This window comes from Amblyomma americanum, chromosome 10 (assembly GCF_052857255.1).
Source record: "Amblyomma americanum isolate KBUSLIRL-KWMA chromosome 10, ASM5285725v1, whole genome shotgun sequence".
NCBI classification, from domain to species: domain Eukaryota; kingdom Metazoa; phylum Arthropoda; class Arachnida; order Ixodida; family Ixodidae; genus Amblyomma; species Amblyomma americanum.
Window position 1 is genome coordinate 63,260,992 of NC_135506.1, and position 24,510 is coordinate 63,285,501.

At 48.0% G+C, this 24,510-nt stretch overlaps 1 protein-coding gene across 1 annotated transcript; it reads left to right on the forward strand.

Annotated features, from left to right (window-relative positions):
- Positions 1 to 5,645: 5,645 nt before the first annotated feature.
- Positions 5,646 to 20,040, forward strand: LOC144108354 (L-lactate oxidase-like). The gene is made up of 8 exons (XM_077641609.1): positions 5,646 to 5,773; positions 6,675 to 6,826; positions 9,347 to 9,611; positions 10,714 to 10,880; positions 12,345 to 12,436; positions 15,631 to 15,789; positions 16,756 to 16,825; positions 19,886 to 20,040. Exons 1-8 carry the CDS (start codon positions 5,646 to 5,648, stop codon positions 20,038 to 20,040), a joined length of 1,188 nt encoding a protein of 395 aa, XP_077497735.1.
- The last annotated feature ends 4,470 nt before the right edge of the window (positions 20,041 to 24,510 follow it).

Genomic DNA, 24,510 nt, shown 5'->3' on the forward strand with positions numbered 1-24,510 from the left:
ACTGAGCTACCAAACTTTTAGTCGGCTTTTGCGGTGTGCTTGAGGTGCCCACCGACAAGGTGGACTAGCTATGCGCCTTTTCTTTCCTGAGAACCGAGAAAGGTTTTAGACCGCGAATAAGATTAGACTGGGAATAAGACTGTCTTATTTTAGCTTCGTGCTAGAAGGAGAGAGAGAGAGAGAAAACTTTATTGTTGGAGAGGAATTCGGGACACACCCCTGGGCCTCCGCACGACCCCACTGCACTCGAGTGTTTATGTTCCTAAGGTCCATAACATTGGCAGCCCGGCCGGTGGCAGTGGTCTGCAAGGCCGGGTCCTCCGAGCGCAGCAGGGTCTCCCAGTCCTCCCAGGTCTTAAGGTCCTCTAGGCCCCGCGGGTGAGGGTCCGCCGGACAGAGGGAGAGGATATGGAGGGAAGAGGCGAAGGGTTCTGGGCACAGGGTGCAGGCCGGAGTGGAGAAGGAGGGATGCTAGTCGGCTAGGGTGAGGGGAGAGTGTGTGTCTGTAGTTTGCGCCAGTGTTGCGTGTTTGTTATCTAGGGAGGGGTGGGGCGGGGGGTAGAGCTGGCGCGAGACTGTGTAGGCGTGCGTCAGCTTGCAGAACGAGTGCATTCGCTCCCTCGCAAATCCCCGATCCGAGCCACCGGTGCCCTCTTTAAGGAACCTCGGGCTAAAAGGTTGGCAGCCTCGTTTCCGAGATTTCCGGAGTGCGCAGGCGCCCATATAAGCTCAACATGGCGGGGTGGGTGTTCATCGGTCGAGCCCAGTATGCCAAAAGCAGGGGCATGAACTGGGCCTCGCGCAAAAATTGAGAACCGGAGATTTAAAGACTGTTAAAATGTACTGGGGCTTCCGTGCGGGTGATGGTAGTTGCGATGGCGGCTTCCTCTACAGCCTCTAGGGCGGTGTCTGAGGGGTGTGGAGAGGTAGTGTGAGGAGGGCAGATGAAGAGGAGTCCACCACGGCTGCGGTTGCTTCGTCACCCGTGCAGGCAGCGTCCACCCATACGGCGTCCGGCTCGGAAACTTAACACTTGGCGGAATGGTTTCGCACGGGCTCTGCGGCGCTGCTCATGGTAGGAGGCGGGTGCATATTTCTCGGCAGCAGCTTGAAGCTCTAGGTGAAGGGGTTATCTGGGAAGAGGGCTTGCCGAAACGTTACTAAGCTCCCTGAGACTTCTTCCTTCCTTGTTCACTTTGTTTTTGCATGATAACGAAGACGTAATGCGCACTCATTGGTACAATTGTAACTTTTCGTAACCTGACATTGCGCTAATGTAACTGATTGAAATGGTATGTGCCGATAGCTAATCTCTTCGTGTAATCTCCGGGTCAAAATACGATCAAAAATTTGTCTTCTAGACGTCACCTATAATCTCTGTCCAAGAATGGGCCACAGAAGGACTTCAGACAGGGACATTTGCAACATGCAGGTGATGGTGAGTTGCGGCCTCACGGTTTCCCGAGCACATATGTGGGCTCAGCCGCCCAACGTTTAGTTGTGCTGCGTGACGTTGGCTGCATCAGGGGAAAAGAAAATCGTGGTGGTTGAACTGATGCCGGATGTTTGGATCATTTAGGTTCTCGGGGGAGGCAACACACCACTGTGACCCCCGCTTCCCGTAGACGACACCTCTGGGCTGACCCGACCGGGGAAAATCGGCTGTAGCCTTCTATCCCCCCCCCCCCTCTATCTTGCACTTTCCATTCTTCTTTCTCTCTCGATAACTGTCATGCATCCTCCTCCTTTCTCGGCTTTTCCTTTTAAATGGGTGGTTAGGGTTAACGTTGTGTGGAGTGAATGTCCAGATTTGCCTCACATTTTGTTATAAGCAGTGGCGTACAACTGGCGTGGGCAGGACGCGTTCCCTAGATGGGCTCTTGAGCGTCTAGGACTATGGCCGAACAACACATACCTTCTGCATTCTTGATTTGACCGGAACGACCTCTCAGTTTTTCCAGAACAACTTATTCCGTGTACCACATATCGCCCATAGAGAAAAAAAAAGGAAAGCCAGGCAGAGTATATTCCCAGTTTCTTGTGTAAAATGCTGTCACAGATGGCCTGGGCTCTAGACACAAGGTGATAGAATTAAACAGCGGTGACCTCTTCCTTGAACCGCTTCACTAAATTCAGCAATCAAACCTCGCAGACATTGAATCCTTTGGCGAAATAATTGTCTCCGTGAAGCCACACAGATTTTTGAATACAGTACGCAGTGTCATCTCAAAGAATGACTTTCTGCACTTAAAAGAAGGAGGAATGCTTGAAGGACAGTCTTAGCAGAATGTAACTAACGTACATATAATGAATATCCACAGAGAAAACAAATTACGAAAAAATCCTGGTCCTGACCTTCTCCTCCTACACCCGGCCTCAGTCAATTCAAGAAGGTGCACAAATATCTCTGCAAGTCCACATAAACCAAACCCCGGCGCTGCTTCAAAATGGAACTGGATAACTAGCGAGCTCTAGCCGAACACGCAACCAAATTTCCAAAGTGTTAATATGAACCCAAAATAAAAGTTTTTCTGGCTGTCTGAGTGAGAGTTCGTGTCTTCTATGACTAGTATGAAAAAAATGGTGTTTTTGAAGAGTGAAAAGGCGGGTGAATTTTCTCTGCATGCACGCCGCAGTGTAGCTTAACAAAACTTGCTATCGTGGTAGATGATGTGAAGTTATAAGAGGTCTCAACGAGACCTAACACGAAGAAGACGGTAGGACGAAGGCACCAGCCCACTCCAGACGCCGGCTGACTAAGCACGTGTTAGACAACATTAAAAAAAGCAGCGCTGTGTCGGTCAGGGACCGAAGGTCTACGAACTCTGCGACCATTACCTTACACCTTATCTTGCGTATTTACAGCACTGCTATCATGCTACCATTCGCCCCTTGATGATGGTCGGGAGGAGTATCGAAAACTCGCTCATTAGGCTGGACGCCCTGCATCAAGTCCGACACTCTCCGTCGTCGCGCGGATATTTTCGCTAATTTTATAAGCGACTCCAAGGCTGCGTAAAACGAACTTCTGAGCACGGCACACGCTTTGCTTCGTAACAGCGACTGGACATCACCTTCTGTAATTGCAGGTCAGTTCACGTCCTCCACATTTTTTGCAGTCATTGTTATTGCGCTGCTAGAACTGTGTGTTCCCACCATTTTGTTTCAAACTTGATTTTACATGGGCCTATAACAAACATAGAAGGTTGAGGAGCGAAAAATAACTGGGAACAACAGGGCCGTTATGCTGAATATCGTTTTATTTTGTTTATCTTTCATCTCTGTCACACCGCAACTTGCAAGGCCAAGCGTATTGCACCCCTTGACAAAGAATTTACCCTCTCCCTCAAATTAATTCTTACTTACTGGTAACTTCGTTGTCCCCTTATCGAATGGGCCTTTTAAAGTAGTTGACTAAAGCTCGAATGCAAACCTAGAAAAAAACACTTGAATAAAGTCTCCCGTGATGCGTAGCCTCCGTGGATGCGACTTTCGCTCTGACTCAAGTGAAAAAAGGAACACAGCAAAAAAGAAATGCTTGCCAACTTTTTTGCCGTTGGAAGAAGAAAACAAAACGTTAAGGCCTGAGCCCGGTGCAATGTCATTCGAACGTGCGACATTAAACACACTTAAATCAACTGTGTTTCTATTCGGCAAAATGAACGCACTGTTTACATGAGTAAATAATGGATGGAATGGTAATACCAGCAGTGCGTAAAACTTACAATTACTTAATTATTTATTTACATACCTGCAAGGCCTGAGAGCATTAATAGAGTATAGGCGAACAGAACAATTTAATAAAAAAATCGCTCATCGCTATCTTGAAGGCGATGTTCGGTGATGGCAGCGAAGGATCGAGGCAGGAAGGTGGCTCCCATTGTTACTTGTGAGCAGAAAAAATGAATTAGAGTGCATATTAGGACGACATGAGGGAACACCAACTTTAAACATGTGATCATAACTTGAGGAAATTTACGATAGATGAAGCAAAACCTAGTGTTTCTCACTAGGACTGGTATGGAAAACATTTTAGAAAAGACAGAGTCTAGCACTTGCGACGACAAGCAAAGTCAGATAAACCGAGGGAATGTTTCATATCTGGAATGCTTAAGTAACGAGAGTAATTGGGAGCGATGAAACGAGCTGCACGATTTTGAATAGATTCCAGAGCCCGTGTTAGTAAATCGTTTTCGGGATCCCAGATTGCCCATTCTTGTTCAAATCTAGGTTGAACTAGATATTTATAAAATGCGAGTTTAAGAGAAGTTTAATCAGAAGAAAAATTGTGGCGCAGATAGCATAGTGTGCGGTTGAACATTTTTCGTGACGAAATCAATATGCTAGTCCCATGCGAGATGGCGCGTTAAATTTATTCCAAGATACCTATATCAATCGACTAATGTTAGCTTCGTGATACTGACAGAATAAGTTAATTACAGAGGTTATCAGATTGACGCGATAGCTTCATTAATGTACATTTGGAAGCGTTAAGTCTCATAGCATGAGAGCGATGACGTTATTTGTTATCTTGCTTTTTACCCTCCGCCTCATTTCCGGATGACTAGATCAAGACGACATGCACAGTCGAGAGAGAGACAGCGTCTTTCGTGTCTCAGATTTTTCTTCTATCTCCGTGGCACTCTCTCATCGCCATCGCGTGCCGAGGCAACAGAATATCATCCTTTACTGAATTGGAGTTTGTGGCTGAACCTTGTGCGTTGCGTATGCCTAACATTTTATAGCAAAACCGCATGGAGGCAAGGTAATTCAGTTGACGCAAGCTCGGCTTCAGTACGTGCTGCTTTCCTTTATTGCTTCGCTTGTTTGCTTGTCTATATTCCCCTGACCACTGAACCCTTGCCAAATAAACCCGACCACGGCGATAGAATTTCGATGGAGGGTAAATTCTAGGCGCCCGTGTAATGTGCGATGTCAGTGCACGTTAAAGAACTCCAGGTGGTCGCAATTTCCGGAGACCTTCACCACGCCATACCTCATAGCCTGAGCAGCTTCGGGACGTTGAAGCCGATAAATCATTTCCTGCTCGGTCAGGTCGGTCACTTAGTGCTTGGCAGCTGTGTAACTTTATTTTCATTTGCGGGCTATCGTTGCTGCCACATGTTTTCTGCACCTCGTGAACATTTTAGCCTCATTTGTACTGCAGTTTTAGTGGAATTCCACACAACTAAAAGAAGAGACCGTTGTATTAGCTGCCCGTGAGTATTACTTTCAAAGAAATAGCTTTAGTGTAGTCAAAACTACGCCTGCAGAATTCTGTTTTTACTAATTTTAGATTGAGTTTTACTGTTTTCACTCCTGCTCCTGTTGTTTTACTTTTGACACTTCTCGTGCCACGCTCTGCAGAATGTCCTCTTCTAAAGCCCTTCTTTCTATTCATAGTTTTTGATTGCTTTGGTTCCTTACGCCATCCTAATTAACAGACTTCCACTTTCAAGGCAGTCCTATACGTGTATATATTTATTGTTCTGTTTTTCACCTACAGCTGTTAAAGACCCGTTCCAAAGGTTTCGCGTAGTATTATCAGTTGGCCGAAATTTTTATAGCGAAATTATGACGCACTGACGTCGTTTTCCTAACTTCAGCAAGAACTAGGGATCAATCACGAGGAGAGAGAGCAGGCGATGGCGGTCACGTTGACGGACATGCAACGCCTCGGTGAGGCCAAGATGGATGCCATCACGAGGACCTACGTCTCCATCGGGGCTGGCGAGGGACACACCTTCCGGGAGAACACCGAGGCGTTCAAAAGGTGCGTCCTTGGTTTCTCGGAACACACTGGGTCGGTTCGGCGGCTGCGCAGTTTGTTAATTAGAATGAGTTCGGGGGGACTCTCAGAGTTTAGATTGAGGCAAACTAAAAAAAGCCCGCTTACTGAGAACTCGACGCGTGAATCAATCAATCAATCAATCAATCAATCAATCAATCAATCAATCAATCAATCAATCAATCAATGAGACGCATGTACAGGATGTGCGTGAATGTGAACAGTCTGTCTGCAACTTCGCACACAACAATAGATGCGGTCGGAGCATTGCATTGTCTTTTTCGAGCCGAAAACGCCGAAGAACGCTTGAGTGAAATATCGAATTTGAATTTCGTTACAGCGGATACTCAGTTACTTTTTCGAGGCGACGTATAGGAGTGGGGTGAGATGTCACCCACATCAGGAAAGTGACCTTCGCGAAGGTGCAAGATAACCGCTAAGAAAACAAGATAATATAACGAGATAACAAGATAACGAGGCAGGATAACCGCTGGTCTTTGAGAGAAACGGAGTGGATTCCAAGAGATGGCAAGCGTAGCAGGAGGCGGCAGAAATGTTGGTGGGCGGACAAGATTATGCGGTTTGCGGGAATACTTTGGCCGCAGCGGCCCCGCTTGGTAGCCCTTGAGCATATGATGGTAGCGGATTGCTTGTTACTCATGAAGACGAGTAACCCGAATAAAAAGGCGTGTATGACACCGAGATTCGGCTAATGGGCAAATGTTTTCGGGCAAATTACAGCTTGTCGAAAAAATTCAGCTAAATAATGTACGCGAGTATATATGAAAACAAAACTGTGTACATACCTTCACATCGTAGTTGAACCTGGTTTCGACATGCAAAGCCGCCCCTGCAGGTCACCCATCCATAATACCGATTCATGCAGGCTTCACTTCAGACCGCGGATCCTCGTCGACGTGGAGAAGGTGAAGACCTCCACCACGGTTCTGGGCAGCGCCATATCTTTCCCAGTCGGCTTATCGCCAACGTGCTGCCAAAAGCTGACACACCCCGCAGGAGAGATTGGCACTGCGCAAGGTAGGCCTTGGACAGTTTGGTATGCGTAGTGATAATGCGCAAATGAGAGGAATTCATACCTGCCCGTCAACAGCGCGTTGAAAGCGTGAGAAGAATAGCTTACTGGAGTCAGCTGCACGAACGCGTCAGTTGCACTTATTGGAGCCTGCGAGAAACCACTGAACGATGGGACACTCTCCATTGCCGAATAATTTTTGGTTGGCCGCGTCTTCGTCCTGTATTTTCGTCTAATCCCGGGGTTTTGTCTTTTATCAGTGCCTCTATATTCCATGTCGGGACTATTGCTCGCCTCAGTGCAAACTCGGAGGGAGCAACAGCTCGAATGTACTGCGCCTGTTCGCAACAGTCCAAAGAGCACGTGGTCTCACCTCTGTATGCAAACAGTGGAAACGTCTATCGGCGTGCCCTCGAGGTATAGAGAGACAGCTTTTGGCAATAATGTGCGCACATTCTGGGTAACTGCGCGCAAATCTGAAGTTACCATCGGGGCACATGTGGACGTCATGCAGCGGTGGTGGTGACCCTGTCGCCGAGACATTCCTCTCAGCAAACAGAGACCGGTTCATGGCAAAGTGACGCCAGCAGCTATGAGACAGATCGCGCACCTAGACAGGAACTTGCCAACAAAAAGTGCTCAGCTGAATAGGTCTAAGGACAAAATAAATATCCCAGACGACCATCAAAGTTCAGCGCTGTAGCTGGTTGCTTAACTACGCCTCGCTTTGAGGATACTGATTACCGTGCTGGTTAATAGTACAGCTATCAATGAAATTCGCTGTATTTTTGAACGATTGCCGGAGACCGAAGAGGCAGCGCCTTGAACGGGTTGACGTCGCATTGACGCTCATCGGCTCGAAGGTCAACGCCTTGTTTCACAGGTCTCTTGAGTCTGGCTGAACTGAACTCAACTGAATAGTGGCGCCCAGGAAGTGTTGGAAACACTTTTCAATGCCTTTATGTTAGGTGAAAATTTTTGACTTCTCAATCTATTTTTTTTCGCCGATGACTCGGGTCTTCATTTGCCTCGGGAATAAAAGCTGCAGCGAAATATTGAGTCCACAGTTTTTTGACGTCTGGTCGTCGAGAACTGTGGGCGAATCGCACTCGTAATAGTCCCAGCGCATCCTCAATTGCGGCAGTTTCCGACGACAGAGCGCCATCACCAGTGCATCACCATGTATAGGAGAGATCAGAAGGTCATTGCTTTCGTTGGTTGTGATGCCGCATTTTTCTGACAAAAAGCAAAAGCATCCGAGGCTTTCATGATTTTCTCAGCTTAACTTTTTTTGCGATTGCTATCACTCATCCCTTTCTCATTTCGTCAAAAATGACGGTAGAGTGATTTTGTTTTTTTGCTCATGAATTGTGAGCCGTTGAGGAGTGCAGTAAAGCTCTTGATACGATGTTCAGTATTTCATTTTATTTGCAGTTCTCTAAACCAAGCTTTCAAACTGAACAGTGTTATCAATAAATTCGTTGTTTTTCTTTGAATACAAACTGTATTGTCTTTGACCTTTCACCAATCTTTAATCCTGGACTTGTATCCTTACGTCACCGCCATTCTTTTGAGTCACCAACATTCTAAGCACTTTTTGCTAACGTCTGCCGCATATTCCATCACATTACCTTTGCTATATTTAAACCTTAGGGCCTTGGGCGCAGTTACTGCGCCTGTGTCGAGATCTCGATAGATACTGCCACATTCTAGAAATTTATGCTCCAATTTTTTCTATAAATATACAATACACTGCGCATGTGTCGTCTTCTTCGTTAAATTTCCTTCCGTAGCTCTTCTGCGCACAACGCACATCACGGCTTTACTTAGGCCGGGTCGTCATCGCATGAACCTTGAACACGAGGAGGCACGTCCATGTTTGTTGACGCAGTAACCAACGGCAACACTCGCGCTTCCACTTGGCGACGACTCTGTTCTCGTCACTGCGCCATACCGCGAAAAGCCCCCACGTTTGAGTTTGAAGCGCCTGGTGCTTGTCGCGCTCATTGTCTTCCCCTGCTACGCATGCCCTGCTTGCTCAACTCTCGAATGCCTTCGGTGTCCACACTCGGACATCGGATTTGGACTGGGACTCAGGCTGGGGCTAGCACTCACACTCGAAATCTAACAAAGCCCGGGCCCCGCGACCTTTATTCTCTTAACGGCATTGCTCGACTTGAATCTTGAGGCTGTTAATAACAAGGGAAACAAAAAACTAAAACTCTTAAGTGATCTTCGGCGGATTGTTTGAATGCGTTAGCAGCCAAACATTCGTTATATCCGTGGTCGACACACTGAAATTCGCTATATCGAAAGTTGTACACTTAGGTTCGTTATATCCGAAGTCAGCAGATTAAGTTCACTGCTTGCATAGCGCTTATATTTTAACGCATTAATAACGCCCAAGCCGTAGTCACCTATACGTTCTACCCCTCACGATTCTGAATGCTTCTAAGAATTTCTCGCCACCTTTGCCACACGTTTGTAAATGAGCGCTGCTTGCGACGGTTTTCTGTTTACCACAGCGGCGCAGGAGGCCGGCACAGTGATGATCCTGAGCTCACTAAGCACCGTGTCCCTGGAAGAGGTGAGGGCCAGCGCTCCGGACTGCGTCCTCTGGCAGCAGGTGTACATCTTCCGGGACCGGTTCCTCACCGAGTCTCTGGTCAGGAGGGCTGCTGCCCAGGGATACTCCGCCATTGTGGTCACAGTGGACTCGCCCGTTCAAGGAGACATCGTCGGGAGGGTCGACAGGGTCATCTTCCAGAACCGCCTTCCAGAAGGGCTCAGGTTAATTCTCTTTGTTGCGTCCTCGGGACTGGAACCTGCTTAAAGCAGGGAGTTTATACTCAGCAGTCTGTCAACCATTCACCTGATAAGGCGTACGTGTTTACAGTTAACATCTGGTCAGCACCTGAAATTTTCGAGTGTGTTTTTGCCCATGCCACGCAACGATTTTGCGCGCACGTTGTCGCAATACTCGCACTTAACACAATCTTCGCACTTAATTCTTACATCTGTAAAGCTGTTATTATCGCAAAGGTCAAGGGGAGCTTCGCGGGAGCACTGAAATTAACGAGAGGAAGTTTGTTTTGTTTCGCTCTTAAATCTCAGGTGCGTGGTACGTAGTCAGCTGGTATAGTGTTCCAACGGATGGAGCGCGCGCGCCCAATACCATCCTAGGATTTTACCACCAGCAAACTAAACATGCATAATATTTGCCTATACTCCGAGGATGCTCCACTTTCACTTTGGACGTTAGAAGTTATACTAACCGGCACTATAACTGTGTGCAATCAGTTTTAATTTAAAAGAAGGCCTATGGAAGGGGTCGAGGTGACAAGAGTACGGAAATGATAGGCTCTTTACGACGTACATATGAACCATGCCAACAGTCACTGAAACCAAAGAATGCACAGCAGTGTGCTTTTTATTTGCGGCGTTGATAAAATTATTGGTGCATTATTTTGTTACCTTAATGATAATAAATTTTAAAGTAAAATACTCACAACCTCTTCCTTGTCAGGTAAGGTGCTCTACCACCTTTTGCACTGGGGTATTCGGTAGGTTTGTTCTCATGGGCTGCGACTTAATTAAATGATGAGATTGAAAGGTGCATGACTTGCCGATTGAATTGAAACATTCAAATTTTGAGACATTTTGAGGAAGAAGGAATTCCGAACTCTGCTTATTTGTAGTTCCTTTCACTTGCCTTACGAATAAACGAAAATCGCAATGAGTGGCTCCCAGAAATGAAAGCGCCACTCTTATGCTTTGGGCTTTTAGAGGTGTACAACCTGTTCGGTTTATGAACATGCTTAAGCGGCTCACTACTCTAGTTCTTGTTCGCTTGCTCCATAGAGACCACCGCGAGTTTCCGGTGTGTGCGCAGTTACGCCAACCTGCAAGCTTCGTTTCGGGATCATCCATCCACTGAAGGATTCAACTATGGCGTGAATTGGCCTGGCATGGACGTTTCGCCGGCAGCCACTCTAAAAGACATCGCATGGCTACGTAGCCTCTCAGATCTGCCCATTGTCGTCAAGGGAGTTCTCACCGGTGAGCTCTGGAGTCTTAACTTAAAGCTGTGCGCTCGGTCATTCTCGATGTTTTGTTCTGGTGATCTTCTGATGAAGTACGGCGCCGGAGGTCAAAGGTAGCGCTTCTTCACCCTCGACCTGGCACTGCCTCTCCTGCTGGTTCAGAAACCAACTGGGTTACTACCGCCAGGCCCGTATTTAGTTGGCGCGTAACCTACACGTCCTCTCCCACCCCCCAGGCATATGAAGCCCATGTTCATAACGCACGCGCAGCCTTTCTGAAAAGCATGCAGGCCCTGGATTTTGCCTCTGGGCCGTGTATAGTGTGGCTCGCCTTGAGCCATCGGCGCTCCATACCTTTGAAGGGTAACGGCGGCTTATGTCGTCCCCGCTTCGGAGCTTAGGAGAAAGTTTCATGGATACTGCAAACACCCCACTACGTGGTTCTGTATCATAGTGCCGGAATACGCTTGACGAACGATGCATATGTTGGTCCTGCCCACATATCCCTCACTCACGGCACATCACTCCCTGAAACTTCCCTCCGACACCACCTGTCGCCCTCCGCTCTAGAGGTCCATATCAAACCTCCACCGAAAGTGTGGAGCCAACAGCTGCAGGTTGCATGCGCTGTACCGCTCCTGGAGTGCGCGCGACCTCGTGCTGTGTCACTCATAGCTTTAGCAAAGTAAAGGTGAAAGCTTCAGAGAGAGAAGGTTTCTGTCACACACTTGTGCCACACTGTGCGTGGCATAGCATGCTCGCCAAAACACAGGCCATTCCATCCGCAACAGTACCAGCACTTAGCAGCGCGCGAAGTGGCATACACAGTCCCTAAGAAAGACTGCTGAAGTCACTCCTCCCTGATCCTGCTCAAGAGCGCGTAAGGAAGCGTCTGAGAGACAAAGAAACAAAAATTGACCCTGTCTACTTTACTTTGGCCGCCATCTGTTTTTCGCATTTCGATGCACAGGCAACCAGTCTGATCCCAGTTTGACCGAGCTGTAAAAAAGGACGCTTGGAAAGAACGGAGATGTACAGACAAACGCCATTTGAAGCTGATTATTTCGGGATTAACCTCCTCAGATTAAGTTGCTCTAACAAAGTTTATTTTTGCAAGAACGCTGTGACGAACACGTGAGCGTAGCTAGCCGATGGATTCATCTATCCTGCACAGTCATGTTTGGTGAGGACTAAGTGACCGTCAGGCCAGGAAAAAAAATCTTGGATTGTTTCAGCGTGAACGAATGCGGTAGCCATCAAATCGCGCTGGGCTGTACAAGTGAATAACAGGACAAGAACGACGGCTAGTTGGCCACTCATTCTATAAAAAAAAATATGCCAGATTGGTTGCGAAAAAGAGAATTGAAGTAAGTAACGAATAGACAGGTATTGTTTGGTTTATGAGGATTTAACGTCCCAAAGCGACTCATGTTATGAGTCCAAAAGGGAGTCAGGCTAACAGCAGCTGTCCTGTTCGCAGCCGAGTCGGCAATGGCGGCGCATCGGCACGGAGCGGCTGCGGTCATTGTGTCGAACCACGGCGGACGACAGCTGGACGGAACTCCGGCCACGGTGCGTGCTCTTCGACTTCCGTGCAGGTCAGGCAGACACGGGAGCAGGGGAACAGCTGGAGCGGCGGAAATGACGTGAAGCGGCGCGAGGTTAATCCAGGCTCCGAAGTAGCATAAACCTTTTGTTCCCCGCTTGTCCTCACGTGTTACATGTTCATGTTTATTCTTTTGCTTTTATTTTCATTACTGCTAACGACAAGTTAGGGTTTGGTATAAGCTGATAAGGATACAAAGGAAAAAAAGACTCACGGGACGGTTACGGTTGTATAACGCGGTATTTAGCGATAGCTGTCTAGGCGTTTAGTTTTGGGGATATATTCCTGGTGCCCTGGTGTAGTGATCAAGTGATGCACCCCTGCACTGGCAGGCGACTGCTCCAAACAGAGCCACCCGTAGGCTTATGAGACCCAGGTTGACTGTTGCATTAACGCAGCCACCGGTTACGCAGACGGCGAAAACGACCAGAAAGCCAGGGCCTGGCGCCTAACAGCTATCGCTATAAAACAACATCAAAACTTAGGCAAAAAGCGAAGTCGCATTAGCACTCAGTACGCAGCAAATAATGCATATCAAACCAGAAAAATACAAACATCGAGACCGCGGGAACAGGTCAGATGGCTTTATACCCTGGACATACAAAATGCGTTCTAAACAGTATTAAGTCTCAACCAAAGAGAGGAGCTTATGAATATCGTTTTCTTCAATACATGATGCAGCAATCGGCCCGGTGGGACCACCGGGCCAGAAAGGCCTGATCTAACCCAGCCATAAAGTCGGGGTAAGAGGACGACGTTTATTCAGTGACCAGGGATTTTATAGCCAAAAAAAGGAGGAGGAGGAAAGAAAGAAGGTTGCCGAGAGGCAGACATGGTTCTTGGCGAAAACGATTAATAGAACGATAGAGGGCACGCGTGACTTTGACAGAGCTGTTCAGAACTTCGTAGCAGATGATTATCCAGGGACAATATAGTATTTTTGCCAAACGTGCATCTAACAACGTACATTTTCCCTCAGAGCTCACGAAGCACAGCGTGCTCTAATTTTCTTCCAAGAATGATCCTAAGCATCATTGGGTTTCGTAGCTTTATTTGGTGTTTGCTACTGTTGCAGTGGAACAAATGCAAATATATGTTAATTTAGACCAGTTTTAGTATGACGGCCATAATAATAATAATTGGTTTTTGGGGAAAGGAAATGGCGCAGTATCTGCCTCATATATCGTTCGACGCCTGAACTGCGCCGTAAGGGAAGGGATAAAGGAGGGAATGAAAGAAGAAAGGGAGAGGAGGTGCCGTAGTGGAGGGCTCCGGAATAATTTCGACCACCTGGGGATCTTTAACGTGCACTGACATCGCACTGCACACGGGCGCCTTAGCGTTTTTCCTCCATAAAAACGCAGCCGCCGCGGTCGGGTTCGAACCCGGGAACTCCGGATGACGGCCACTGCAGGCTTACATTTTGAAGTCGGTTGTGGGAAAAAGTAGAGGGAAAAAATCTTTTTGATGAAAGGAAAATCGCAGTAACTGTCTCTCTTCTCAGTGGAGATATTTCAACCTCACCGTGAGGGAAGGGATGAAGGTAGGAGCGAAAGAAAGAAGAGAGAAGAAATCGCCGTAGTGGAGGGCTCCGGAATAATTTCAGCCGCCTGGGGATCTTTAACGTGAGTCGTGCACTGACAACGCACAGCGCACGGGCTCCTTTTGAATATCGCCTCCTACGACACGCGGTTATTGCGACCTGGATCTCTTCGCGCGTCCTCGACACATTTCTTATTGTGTAAATAGTTTGTTCTTACTACTTCTCCCCCTATCCTCTATTCCTGTCCCCTCACCTCTTTCATTTCATTTCTCCATTCTGCCTGCTGTCCTTCATTTCCGCTGCCCCAGCTCAGGTGCTTCAGTATCGATGACAGATGCCGGGGCTAGCAAAAATCTTTTCCTTCCTTTTTACAATTATTCTTAATAAAACCACTACCACCACCATCCTCGAACGCGCCAACCCTTCAGCCTCCACGGCAGGTAGAGGTAGAGAAGCTTCCATCATAACCCTGGCGTGTTATTATGCCGGAAGTAAATTTGATGGAAGGTTCTCTCACAGCATTAATGACAGTTTACGAATATCCCTCAAGAGGACAATATGCAACAGCTGTACTTTACCGGTACTGACCCACGGGGCAGGAGCGTGGTGGCTAAAGAAAAGGGTTCAGCTCAAGTTGAGGACAACAACACAATGAGGTATGAAAAGTATAGAAAGAAAAATGACAGGTGTAACGTTAAGAAACCAGAAGCGGGCAGAGTGGCTGAGGGAACAAACGCGAGTTAATGACATCCTGGTCGAAATCGGGATGAAGAAATGTGCTTGGACAGGGCATGTACTACGAAGGCAAGATAACCGCTGGTCTTTAAGGGTACCAGAGTGGATTCCAAGAGAAACTTAGCGTAGCAGGGGCGGCAGAAAGTTAGTTGGGCAGATGAGATTAAGGAGTTTGAAGGCATAGGGCGGGCGCAGCTGGCAAATGACAGGGCTAATTGGAGGGACAAATGAGGGGCCTTTGCCCTGCAGGTGGCGTAGTCAGGCTGGTGGTGATGAGATTTGGCGAAGGAACCTTTAGAGAGCGTTCACTGCACTTTGTGCAAGCGTGAGACAGCGCAGACGAATCACTGGAATCATCATGAAAAATATAGAAATCGTTTTAACGCGATACCGTTAAATACCCCACTGGCCAGAAAATTTGGTGCCGGCGTTGTCAGCTTTGTGAGTGAAAAGCCCTGGCAGGCGGTTCTTGGGAAGCACCTAGGAGGCAGGTGGGCCACCTAGGTCACATGACCTTGCGGCGTGATCACAACCTGCCCCCTGGATTGCGAGTAAACTGCCCGCCGTGGCAGGCGCGGCCGTTAGATAAATGATTAGTCGCTCTGGAAGAACAATATCGGCCGCACAAGGTCACCCGCTGGGAGCACCTGCCATCGCAGGGCAGTGGCGCATCGCTTAACTGCTGCGCCACTGCGCCTGGAAGGGTACGGGGACTCCCCGGTATATATGAACGTAAAGAAGAGAATCATATTTTGCATACACGGGAATTTACCCATTACGATACCGCGTCATACCCTTGTCCTCTCCAATTTTTATATTTTAATGTCTGAATAATATAGAGTGTACGTGTTATAGCACAAGGCGCGCTGTACCCTTCCGCAGATCGATGTATTGCCCGAGGTGGTGGCGGCCGTGGGCGACTGCATGGAGGTGTACCTGGACGGAGGAGTGCGCTCCGGAGCAGACGTGGCCAAAGCGCTCTCGCTCGGCGCACGGGCCGTGTTCGTGGGAAGGCCCGTGCTCTGGGGACTGGCCTATGATGTATGCTCATTTCTTCGTACACCATCAGTTACAGATATATTGTGTCTATTGAGTTGCCCGGGCACCACAGAGTGGCCCAGAGTGCATAAAATATCTCTGCTCAGCGTACACTACGAGCTCTGGAAGAAGAACGTCTTCCAGCTCCTGCGCTGGTACCTATGCGTTGGTTATCTGCGCAGCGATTACATTAAGAGTTCTTGGTTTCTATTAAACATGGACCAAGGTAACTCCACCACTCTACGGGCACTTCTTTCAAAATTTCCGGCATGCCGAAAAGCCCTAGGTAAGCGCGTAATCCCCATGTATGGGCTACCTTGAAGGGCAGTCACTGCTCAGGCTTTCAACCGTCGGCTGAGATGTGGAACAATACTGCCCCTATTTTCTGTTCTGTGCCTACAGGGCTGGTGAATCTCGCACGAACACATGCAGAGTCATTGAAGCACTGACGGATTCTGGTAAACACTAGCTTTGACCGAACTGTATTGGCGCTAACAGGAACTCTTTTGATGTTCGACGCGCTTATGGAAAAAAAGGACATTTATCGCCTTTACTTAAATGTTTCAACTGTTATTTAATTCTTTCGCTTATTAAAATATGAATTAGTGAGTCGAATAGCGGGTGTTCCTAAGTAGCGCAAAACGAAGTTAATAGAGACGATTGGAAGATGTTTTCGTGCTGCAGTGTATGTAGATGCGCTGGTGATGATGATTAAAACTTACTAGAAAATATTTGTCGTCTCCTCGCAATTTGAAAAGATATGGTCCAAAAATGGGTAGGACTTCTAGGGCACCCCATATTCTTCTTTTCTTTTCAAAAGAAAAGTAAGATACCTGACTACACTTGCCATGCTTCAAAACCAATGGCATATCGAAATCCGGCACTAAAGCACCCGTTACTCCACGTGAGCGCAGATTATTCTGACTCAATGCTTAGGTTCATCGTGTGCTGTGGGTTTTTGCCTCCTAGGGTAAACGAGGAGCTCTCCAGGTACTGGACATCCTGAAAGAAGAACTGGAGCGTACTATTCAGCTGCTGGGTGGGTGGCTTTATACAGTTTTGGCACTGCTGGGCGGAGTAGATCTTCTATTTCTTGTTCTTGCAGATGACACCGAAACATTTCAGCTGCTAGTAATAACTCTGCAATGCATAGTTACCTTAAAGCTCAAGTTGTCAAACGTGACTGACAGTTCCCTTACTTAAGAATTGACATTTTATCGCACTGAGTTGTCTATTAGTGTGCATCACACGCCTCGGTGCTTCAGACGCTACGTTGACACCACTTGCATATGTCAAGCGTTACACATCAATTGGATAAAGTACATCGTAAAAAACGGCTCTATGTCTTGGAAACTGTCTTTTGGTGATGTTAATGATAATATAAAATGACCTTGCGCCAAGACTACACACAAGAAGGAAGACAATACGGGCGTTTACTCACAACTGTTCATTGAGAGAAAAAATGGACGGTGGTTTAGCTGTGGTTAAACCTGGAGTGACGGGATAGCTACAGCTGCCCGAGTAGAACTTGCTCAGCAGCTGCTCCGCGTCACGTGACCAGCCACGGCACCAGATGAACCACGTGACTAACCACGTGACTAACCACGTGACAACGTGGCGGCGACGCAACAGGGTGCCGGCGCCTCCGCGTTGCAGGCTCGAAGTGCTACCGTAATGTTGCTATCGTTACAAAAGGTCGAAATATATAACCCTCCCAAAAACCGCGCGTGTGCACCTGGGTACAAGGCAACAAGAATATGCAAGCGAAAGTATTATCAGAGTAGGCATGAAAAAAATGTCTTCTCAGCCTGATGAAAAAAAAGTGATGTGTCACTGACATAGTTCGAACCCGCATTTTAGATGCGAAAACCTCCCAAAGTTTCATGTGCTGTTTGTTGTCTGCCGCTGCTCACAATCTTCACATCGCAGAACCGTGGTATAGAAGTGGTGAAAGCCTTAAAGTGTTCTGCAAGAAGCTCTGACTCACTATTTTTATATCTTTATATCTTTTGCATCTTGCCTAAGCTCGTTGTTACGCAATGCTCCGTCCGGTCAACACAGGATTTTCCGCAGTACAAGAGAATCTCGCAGACAAAAAAAAAAAAACTGAAAATGGGTTTTGGGGAAGGAAATGGCCGAATATCTGTCTCGCATATCGGCGGACACCTGAACCGTGCCGTAAAGGAAGGGATAAAGGAGTGAGTGAAAGAAGAAAGGAAAAAAAGAGGTGCCGTAGTGGAGGGCTCCGGAATAATTTCATTGACCTGCGGATCTTTAACCTGCACTGACATCGCACAGCACACGTGCGCCTTAGCGTATGGCCTCCATCGAAACACAGCCGCCGCGGTCGGGTTCGAACCCGAGAACTCCGGATGAGTAGCTGAGCTCCCAAACGAATGAGCCACCGCGGCGGGTCAACAGACGAAGTTTGTGGCACACTTTAAAAAACGCTGACGATGCCTATTCTATAGGCAACCTTTTAGTTTCTGCAAGTTAGAAGGCTGTTTAAGTGAGGAAGCCTACTGGGGGCAGAGAACAGCGCTGGTGCTTAAAACAGGGTAGACAATTTTTTTAGGTTGCGTGGGACTATGTGTACGTTGAGCACCAGAGCAGGTCTTTCTTTGCCTTTCGATTATTTTCTGCTTGCGCCAGCCTTAATCTTATTCAGAAGTGTTTCTGTAACAGGGACCAAGACCAACTCAGAATGATGATGATGATGACTCAAGGAAGCCAGCTGTAACTTGCCTGCCCAATTGATTATGAATGCTAGCTTGCTTCTCATGTGCAATTTCCGGAGCGAGTACTCCAAGCAGAGGGTTGCGACGCCTCTTTTCATTATCTTTAAAAAGGCAGCATTACACGGCAAGCGCTCACTCGGCACGCGAGGGGAATAAGCCTACAAAATGGGCCCATCTGCAGGCACTACACGTATATCTAAATGCTGAAGCATGCAGTTATCTGGTAGTTAAAATATAAAAGCCCTTTTCCCAGTTTTCTAAAATCATCCAAGACACAGTCCATTGCTTTTTAAAAACAACTGAAACATTGTCCATTTAACGAAGAACTTTAATGGTTGTATCGTTATTGAAATGAATAAAACGATCGTGAAAGAGCGTGTGACGAATTATAAAATGATATTGCAACGTATGGGGGCTCTACATCCACAAGAGGGAGAATAAACATTTATTATGGAAAAGGAGACCGGGGAAGAGTGTGGGTGGGGTCTTTTGTCCAGTCTTCAGACCTTTCAGGGACGCTTTGGCAATGATGACTAGTGCCTCGCCAAAGTCACACACAGCCTGAAGAAAGTGGTTAGTCCGTTTAATGCTTTGCTCAGCTAAGCTTTCGCAAAACTTACGTATACCAAAAGGTTGGCTGTCAAAAGAGGCACGGTCAGCATTTCGTAAAGTGTGTCCATAATGTGGCCTACGAGATTTCCTTGGTTTTCAGGACAACCTACATTGGCCGGACAAGGCGTTACGTGAACAACCGACTTATGAAACATGCAAAAGATATAAAAAATAATGAGGGTTAGCGACTTGTAGATCACTGCGGGGCTTGCACCGATGTGTTCTACAGTTCCACGATGTGAATGTTCTGGGCAGAGGCCGACCGCAAACAGCTCGTTAAACTATGGAAGCATTTTACATAAAAAAATGCGGATTTGAACTGTGTTAGTGAATTGCTAGTGTTAGTGAACGCAACTCATTTGTTTGTAAATAAGCCTTGCGAAGGCAGATGCGTTTCTCACCTCATTTTTGCTTCATGGCTCAGTGGTATCTTAAGCTGAGTCTATTGTCTATACGCACTTAACAGTGTAGAAAATAAAATGCTTGCTCGGATAGCCTAGGTATCAGTGGTTGTAGCTTTAACCCTGTAAAATATTAGCCGCACCCTCGTGCCTTATCTTTTCTAGCTTAAGCACCAAAAAAACAGAGCAAGCAGTTTATTATGCCAATACTGTACATACTTTCGTGACGTCTTTTAATAACCAGATCCGTCTTTGGCGGACCGTAACCTCCCGTGAGGCCAAAAAAAAAAGGTGATATAAATTGCGTTAAAGCTTATAGGTGACCGACAATTTGTCGTTTCTCTATAGGTTGCTCTGATGTTAATGACCTCTGCGACGAATTCGTCATGTATGAGGACCATTGTTTTCGGCCGCTGCGGTCCGCTTTGTCGAAGGAACGAAGTTGGAAGAATGGATACCAGCAGGACCAGTCAAGTGTGGAAGACCTGAAATACAAAAAATAAAAACAAAAACGGCTCGTGAAGACAAATCCTTCCGGATTATGGGCAGTAGGGTTTCTGTCGTCGAATAATATGAATATCTGATAGCGGTTAAGTATCACTAACGAAGAAAAAAGAATGGCAGAAAAGTTCAGCGGCCTCAGTAAAGGCTCAGTATGACGAACCTTTTATCAGACGAAGGAAGCCACGCTTTCATACATAACACGGACATATTTCGTAGAATGCATCGCAAGAAATCCCAGGAATCCCAAAATGAATGCCGCGACAGCCGTTCCATATATAGCCACACGGTCACGTGGCTATGACGTGGTATCACAGGGTCCGACGACACCCCATCGGATGACCAGAGGGTCGCTAGAGGAAAATGAAGAGAAACTTCAGGAAGCCGCGACATGCGTAGAAAACTATGTCAAGGCCAGAGGCCTCGCGTGCTCGACAGAAAAATCTGAAATTCTCCGCGTCTGGCGAGGGAAACAGAATCGCACGGTTCCGGCAGACGACGACGAGCTAAAACTTGAAATCTAGCTCGAAGGCAAACCGATCCCAGAGAAACCCATGATTATAATCTTAGGAATGTGGATACAGTCGAACCAGCTATGTACTCACAACCTCGCCCTACTAAAAGCATCGACTCTGCAGGTTGCTCGCATGATTAAGCGGGTCTCACCGAGACGATACGGCATGCGCGAGGAAGACACGCTTAAACTCGTAAGGAGCCTAGTGGTGAGCAGGATTACCTGTAGTCTCCCTACTGTAACCTTACCCAAGGAGACACACAACAAGCAGAAACAATCCTACGCCGCGCCTACAAAGCTGCCCTACAATTACCAAACAGCACACCGGCCGAAAAGTTGATGACCCTAGGACTCCTAAACACGCTATACGAGCTCAAAAGAGCTCATCTTGTAACCCAGCTACAACGTTTAATGCTTACAACAACGGGCAGGGAAGTATTAAGAAAACTGGGTTGCGATGGAGCGCTAGTAGAAATTTAAAGGACAGACACAATACCCGACGAACACATACAAACATTAAAGGCGGCTCCACTGCCCAGAAATATGGACACAAATCTGCACACTGCACGCAGGGCAGCCAGAGCCACCTATATACAAATAACACTAGCCCTGAGGGACACACCGGTGTATGTGGACGCAGCCAGATACGCCAAAATTCCAGGACAAGGCAATTACAACATGGTGGCGACGGTGATAGGCTCGGACCTACGCGAGATCACTAGCGCATCTCTAAACGACTGCACGGTAGTCGAGGCCGAAGAGGCGGCCGTAGCTGTAGCGGCAGCGGAGGGCTACCGGTCCAAGTAGTCTTTAACGATCATATCAGACTCGCAAGCAGCCTGCCGAAACTATATGAACGGCAGAATCAGCCGCAGGGCGCTCCGCATACTCCGCTCTTGCGGCGCACCCGAAAAGAATATGCAAGGAAGACCACTTTTGCGTACGATAGTATGGACGCCAGGTCACGAAAGAGTGGTAGGCAACCAAGAGGCCGACAGGGTAGCTCGAGAGCATACGAAAAGCCGAGCTTCCCGCGTAGGCGGCACGAGGTTTTCGTACCTATCCCTCAGGGATATACAGCGATTTTAGATTATTTTAAGGGGGTCAGAAGACGCTACCCCCCACCACACAAATCACTTAGCAGGGAAGAGGCTGTAGCTTTGAGACAGCTGCAAACGGGTACCTACCGTAACCTGCATATACTAAGCAAAATTCACCCCAGGCAATATAAAGATACGTGTTTATGGCGTAACGAAACGCCCACGCTATGTCATGTTTCGTGGGAATTCCCGAGAATACCCGTGGTCCCAGCCATACCAAACCCGAGTGCGAGCAGTGGGAGGTATTGCTCTCCAGCGACCGCCGGTGCGACCAAATTGATCTAATCCGGCGGGCCAAGCTGGCGGCGGCATCCAGCGGAGCCCTGGAATAGGGGCAGACCCTGTGCAAGAGAACATGACCCAAGTCATCTGACACCGCAGATGAACAAAACTAGAGCAAAATAAAGTTTATTCTCTCTCTCTCTCCCATCGGATGTCATCACGTGGCTTCACATCACCCCATCGCACGTTCATAAAGTCAAAGGTCAACCCAATGATGACCCAATTTCAGAGGTCAATTAAAGGTCAGGGGTCGAGGGTTCGACACCATAACTGTGCTGCATATGGCCAGACACGGCTATCTTTGGTTGGGCTGAAGGTCCTTCAAGGTTGTTGTGCTGCCCACCCGAAGACTGCTTTACCTACATAGTAGTGAAGCTTTTCGCTTAAAAAAAGTATCGGAACGAGACCAGCAGCAAGAGTGAAACATTTTCCAAAAATAGTAAACGCAGGTCCCAATTAGACACACGTAGGGTACTTGTAAATTAGGCGCTTCCACATGGTTGTGCCGTGCGTGCACAGTGGGTGCCCGGTCACTGCGGCATCGCCAGCAACGAAGAAGCTGACGACCTCGCGACCGCTGCACACCAACTACCTGCCAGCGATCTGCCCCTTGCGCTGGAGGACGTGCGTGCGGCCATCCACGACCATCTCCGAAAGCAGCACCCCGACCCACGCATCGCGGGAGGTGAGCGCATCGACAGTGTCACCGGCTGTCGCGCACTTACACGGTCACAACGTGCAATGATCCTCCGCGCGCGCATTGGCTGCGTGTGGCCCGGGGAACGACGGGTGCGTCACGGAATCGCGACGAGTGATGTGTGTGACGGATGCGGTGCAGTAGAAACTCTAGAACACCTGCTCCTTCGCTGCTCCGCGTTCGCCGATGCTCGTCGCGATATGCTCGCGGCCTATAGGGCGCAGGGCATACTACCAGACTCCATCAAGACGCTATTGTGGCCGCAGGGCAGTGCGCGCACTCGTGAGCGAACATTGGTGAGCCTCTGTGCATTCCTCGAACACACGGGCTTGACGTCCCGTCTGTTCTCAGTCAGGTAGTTACACGCAGTGACCGAACGCTCCGCGAGTTCTACCTTGAACGATTAATAACTGGACGCCCCACTCCAGTTGTAACCAACACAGTGCTGTGCGCGTGTGTGATTTAATACCTCTAAAATGAACTAATCACGCGCACAACCTGGACACATTTCTTATTGTGTAACTAATTTGTACATATTACATCTCCCCCTATCCTCTCTTCCTGTCCCCTCACATCTTTAATTTCATTTCTCCATTCTGCCTGCTGTCCTTTATTTCCGCTGCCCCAGCTCAGGTGCTTCAGTATCGATGGCAGATGCCGGGGCTAGCAAAAATCTTTTCCTTCCTTTTTACTATTATTTTTAATAAAACCACTACCACCACCACCGCGGCGGCTGCGTTTCGACGGAGGTGAAACGCTAAGGCGCCAGTGTGCTGTGCGATGTCAGTGCACGTAAAAGATCTCCAGGTGGTCGAAATTATTCCGGAGCCCTCCATTACGGCACCTCTTCTTCCTTTCTTCTCTCACTCCCTCCTTTATCCCTTCCCTTAAGGCGTGATTCAGGTGCCCAACGATATATGAGACAGATACTGCGCCATTTCCTTTCCCCCAAAACCAATTATTATTATTATTAATTATTATTATTCCCCTATCCCCTCTTCCTGTCCCCTCACCTCTTTCATTTAATTTCTGCATGCTGCCTGCTATCCTTTATTTCCGCTGCCCCAGCTCAGGTGCTTCAGTATCGATGGCAGATGCCGGGGCTAGCAAAAATCCTTTCCTTCCTTTTTACTATTATTTTAATAAACAAACCTCTACCACCACCACCATTCTCCAAGTATGGTGTAAAAACTTGAGAAGTGCGCCGATTTGGGCCGGTTGGTTAATGATGGCATGAACTGGCCGTGTATGACACCACCCGGAACGCTGTACGACGAACGAACGGTTGCATCACAATTTTGATTCGAAAGTCCAAAAAGGGATACTGTTCAAGGTGCATATGTCGTCGGTTCGAATACCTCTCGGAAGCTAGCCACCAATTTGACTAGGGCAAGTAAGCTCTAGGCAACGAGAAGTGTTATGACACCCCAAGGAAAGCTGTACGACAAAAGGTTGCGTCACAATTGTGGTACGGACTTGGTGTTAACTGGCCCCACATGAGGTCGGCCGCACACACAGAGAGAGAGAGAGAGAGAGAGAGAGAGAGAGAGAGAGAGAGAGAGAGAGTTTATTGCCAAGAAAGGCAGAGAGGTTGTGGAGAACCTGTTACCCCCCTCCATTTCGATGCGGCCCATCTTCACCATCGTGCGTCAGGACAGCACCGGTTGGGCTAGGAGGGAAGTATCCCTCATGGGGGAAGCGGAAAGAGCGGCGGGAGCGCCACCTCGAAGTCTAAGCGGAACTTCGCGGAGCCATTGAGGGTATCTTCGTGACCCAGCCAGCGTCACGAGCGGTTGTAGCCGCACGCTCTCGTCACCTTCCGCGGGAGGTGCACGGAAATCCGCCGTGCGTTGCCGCGGGACTTCTGGTTCCAGGAAGC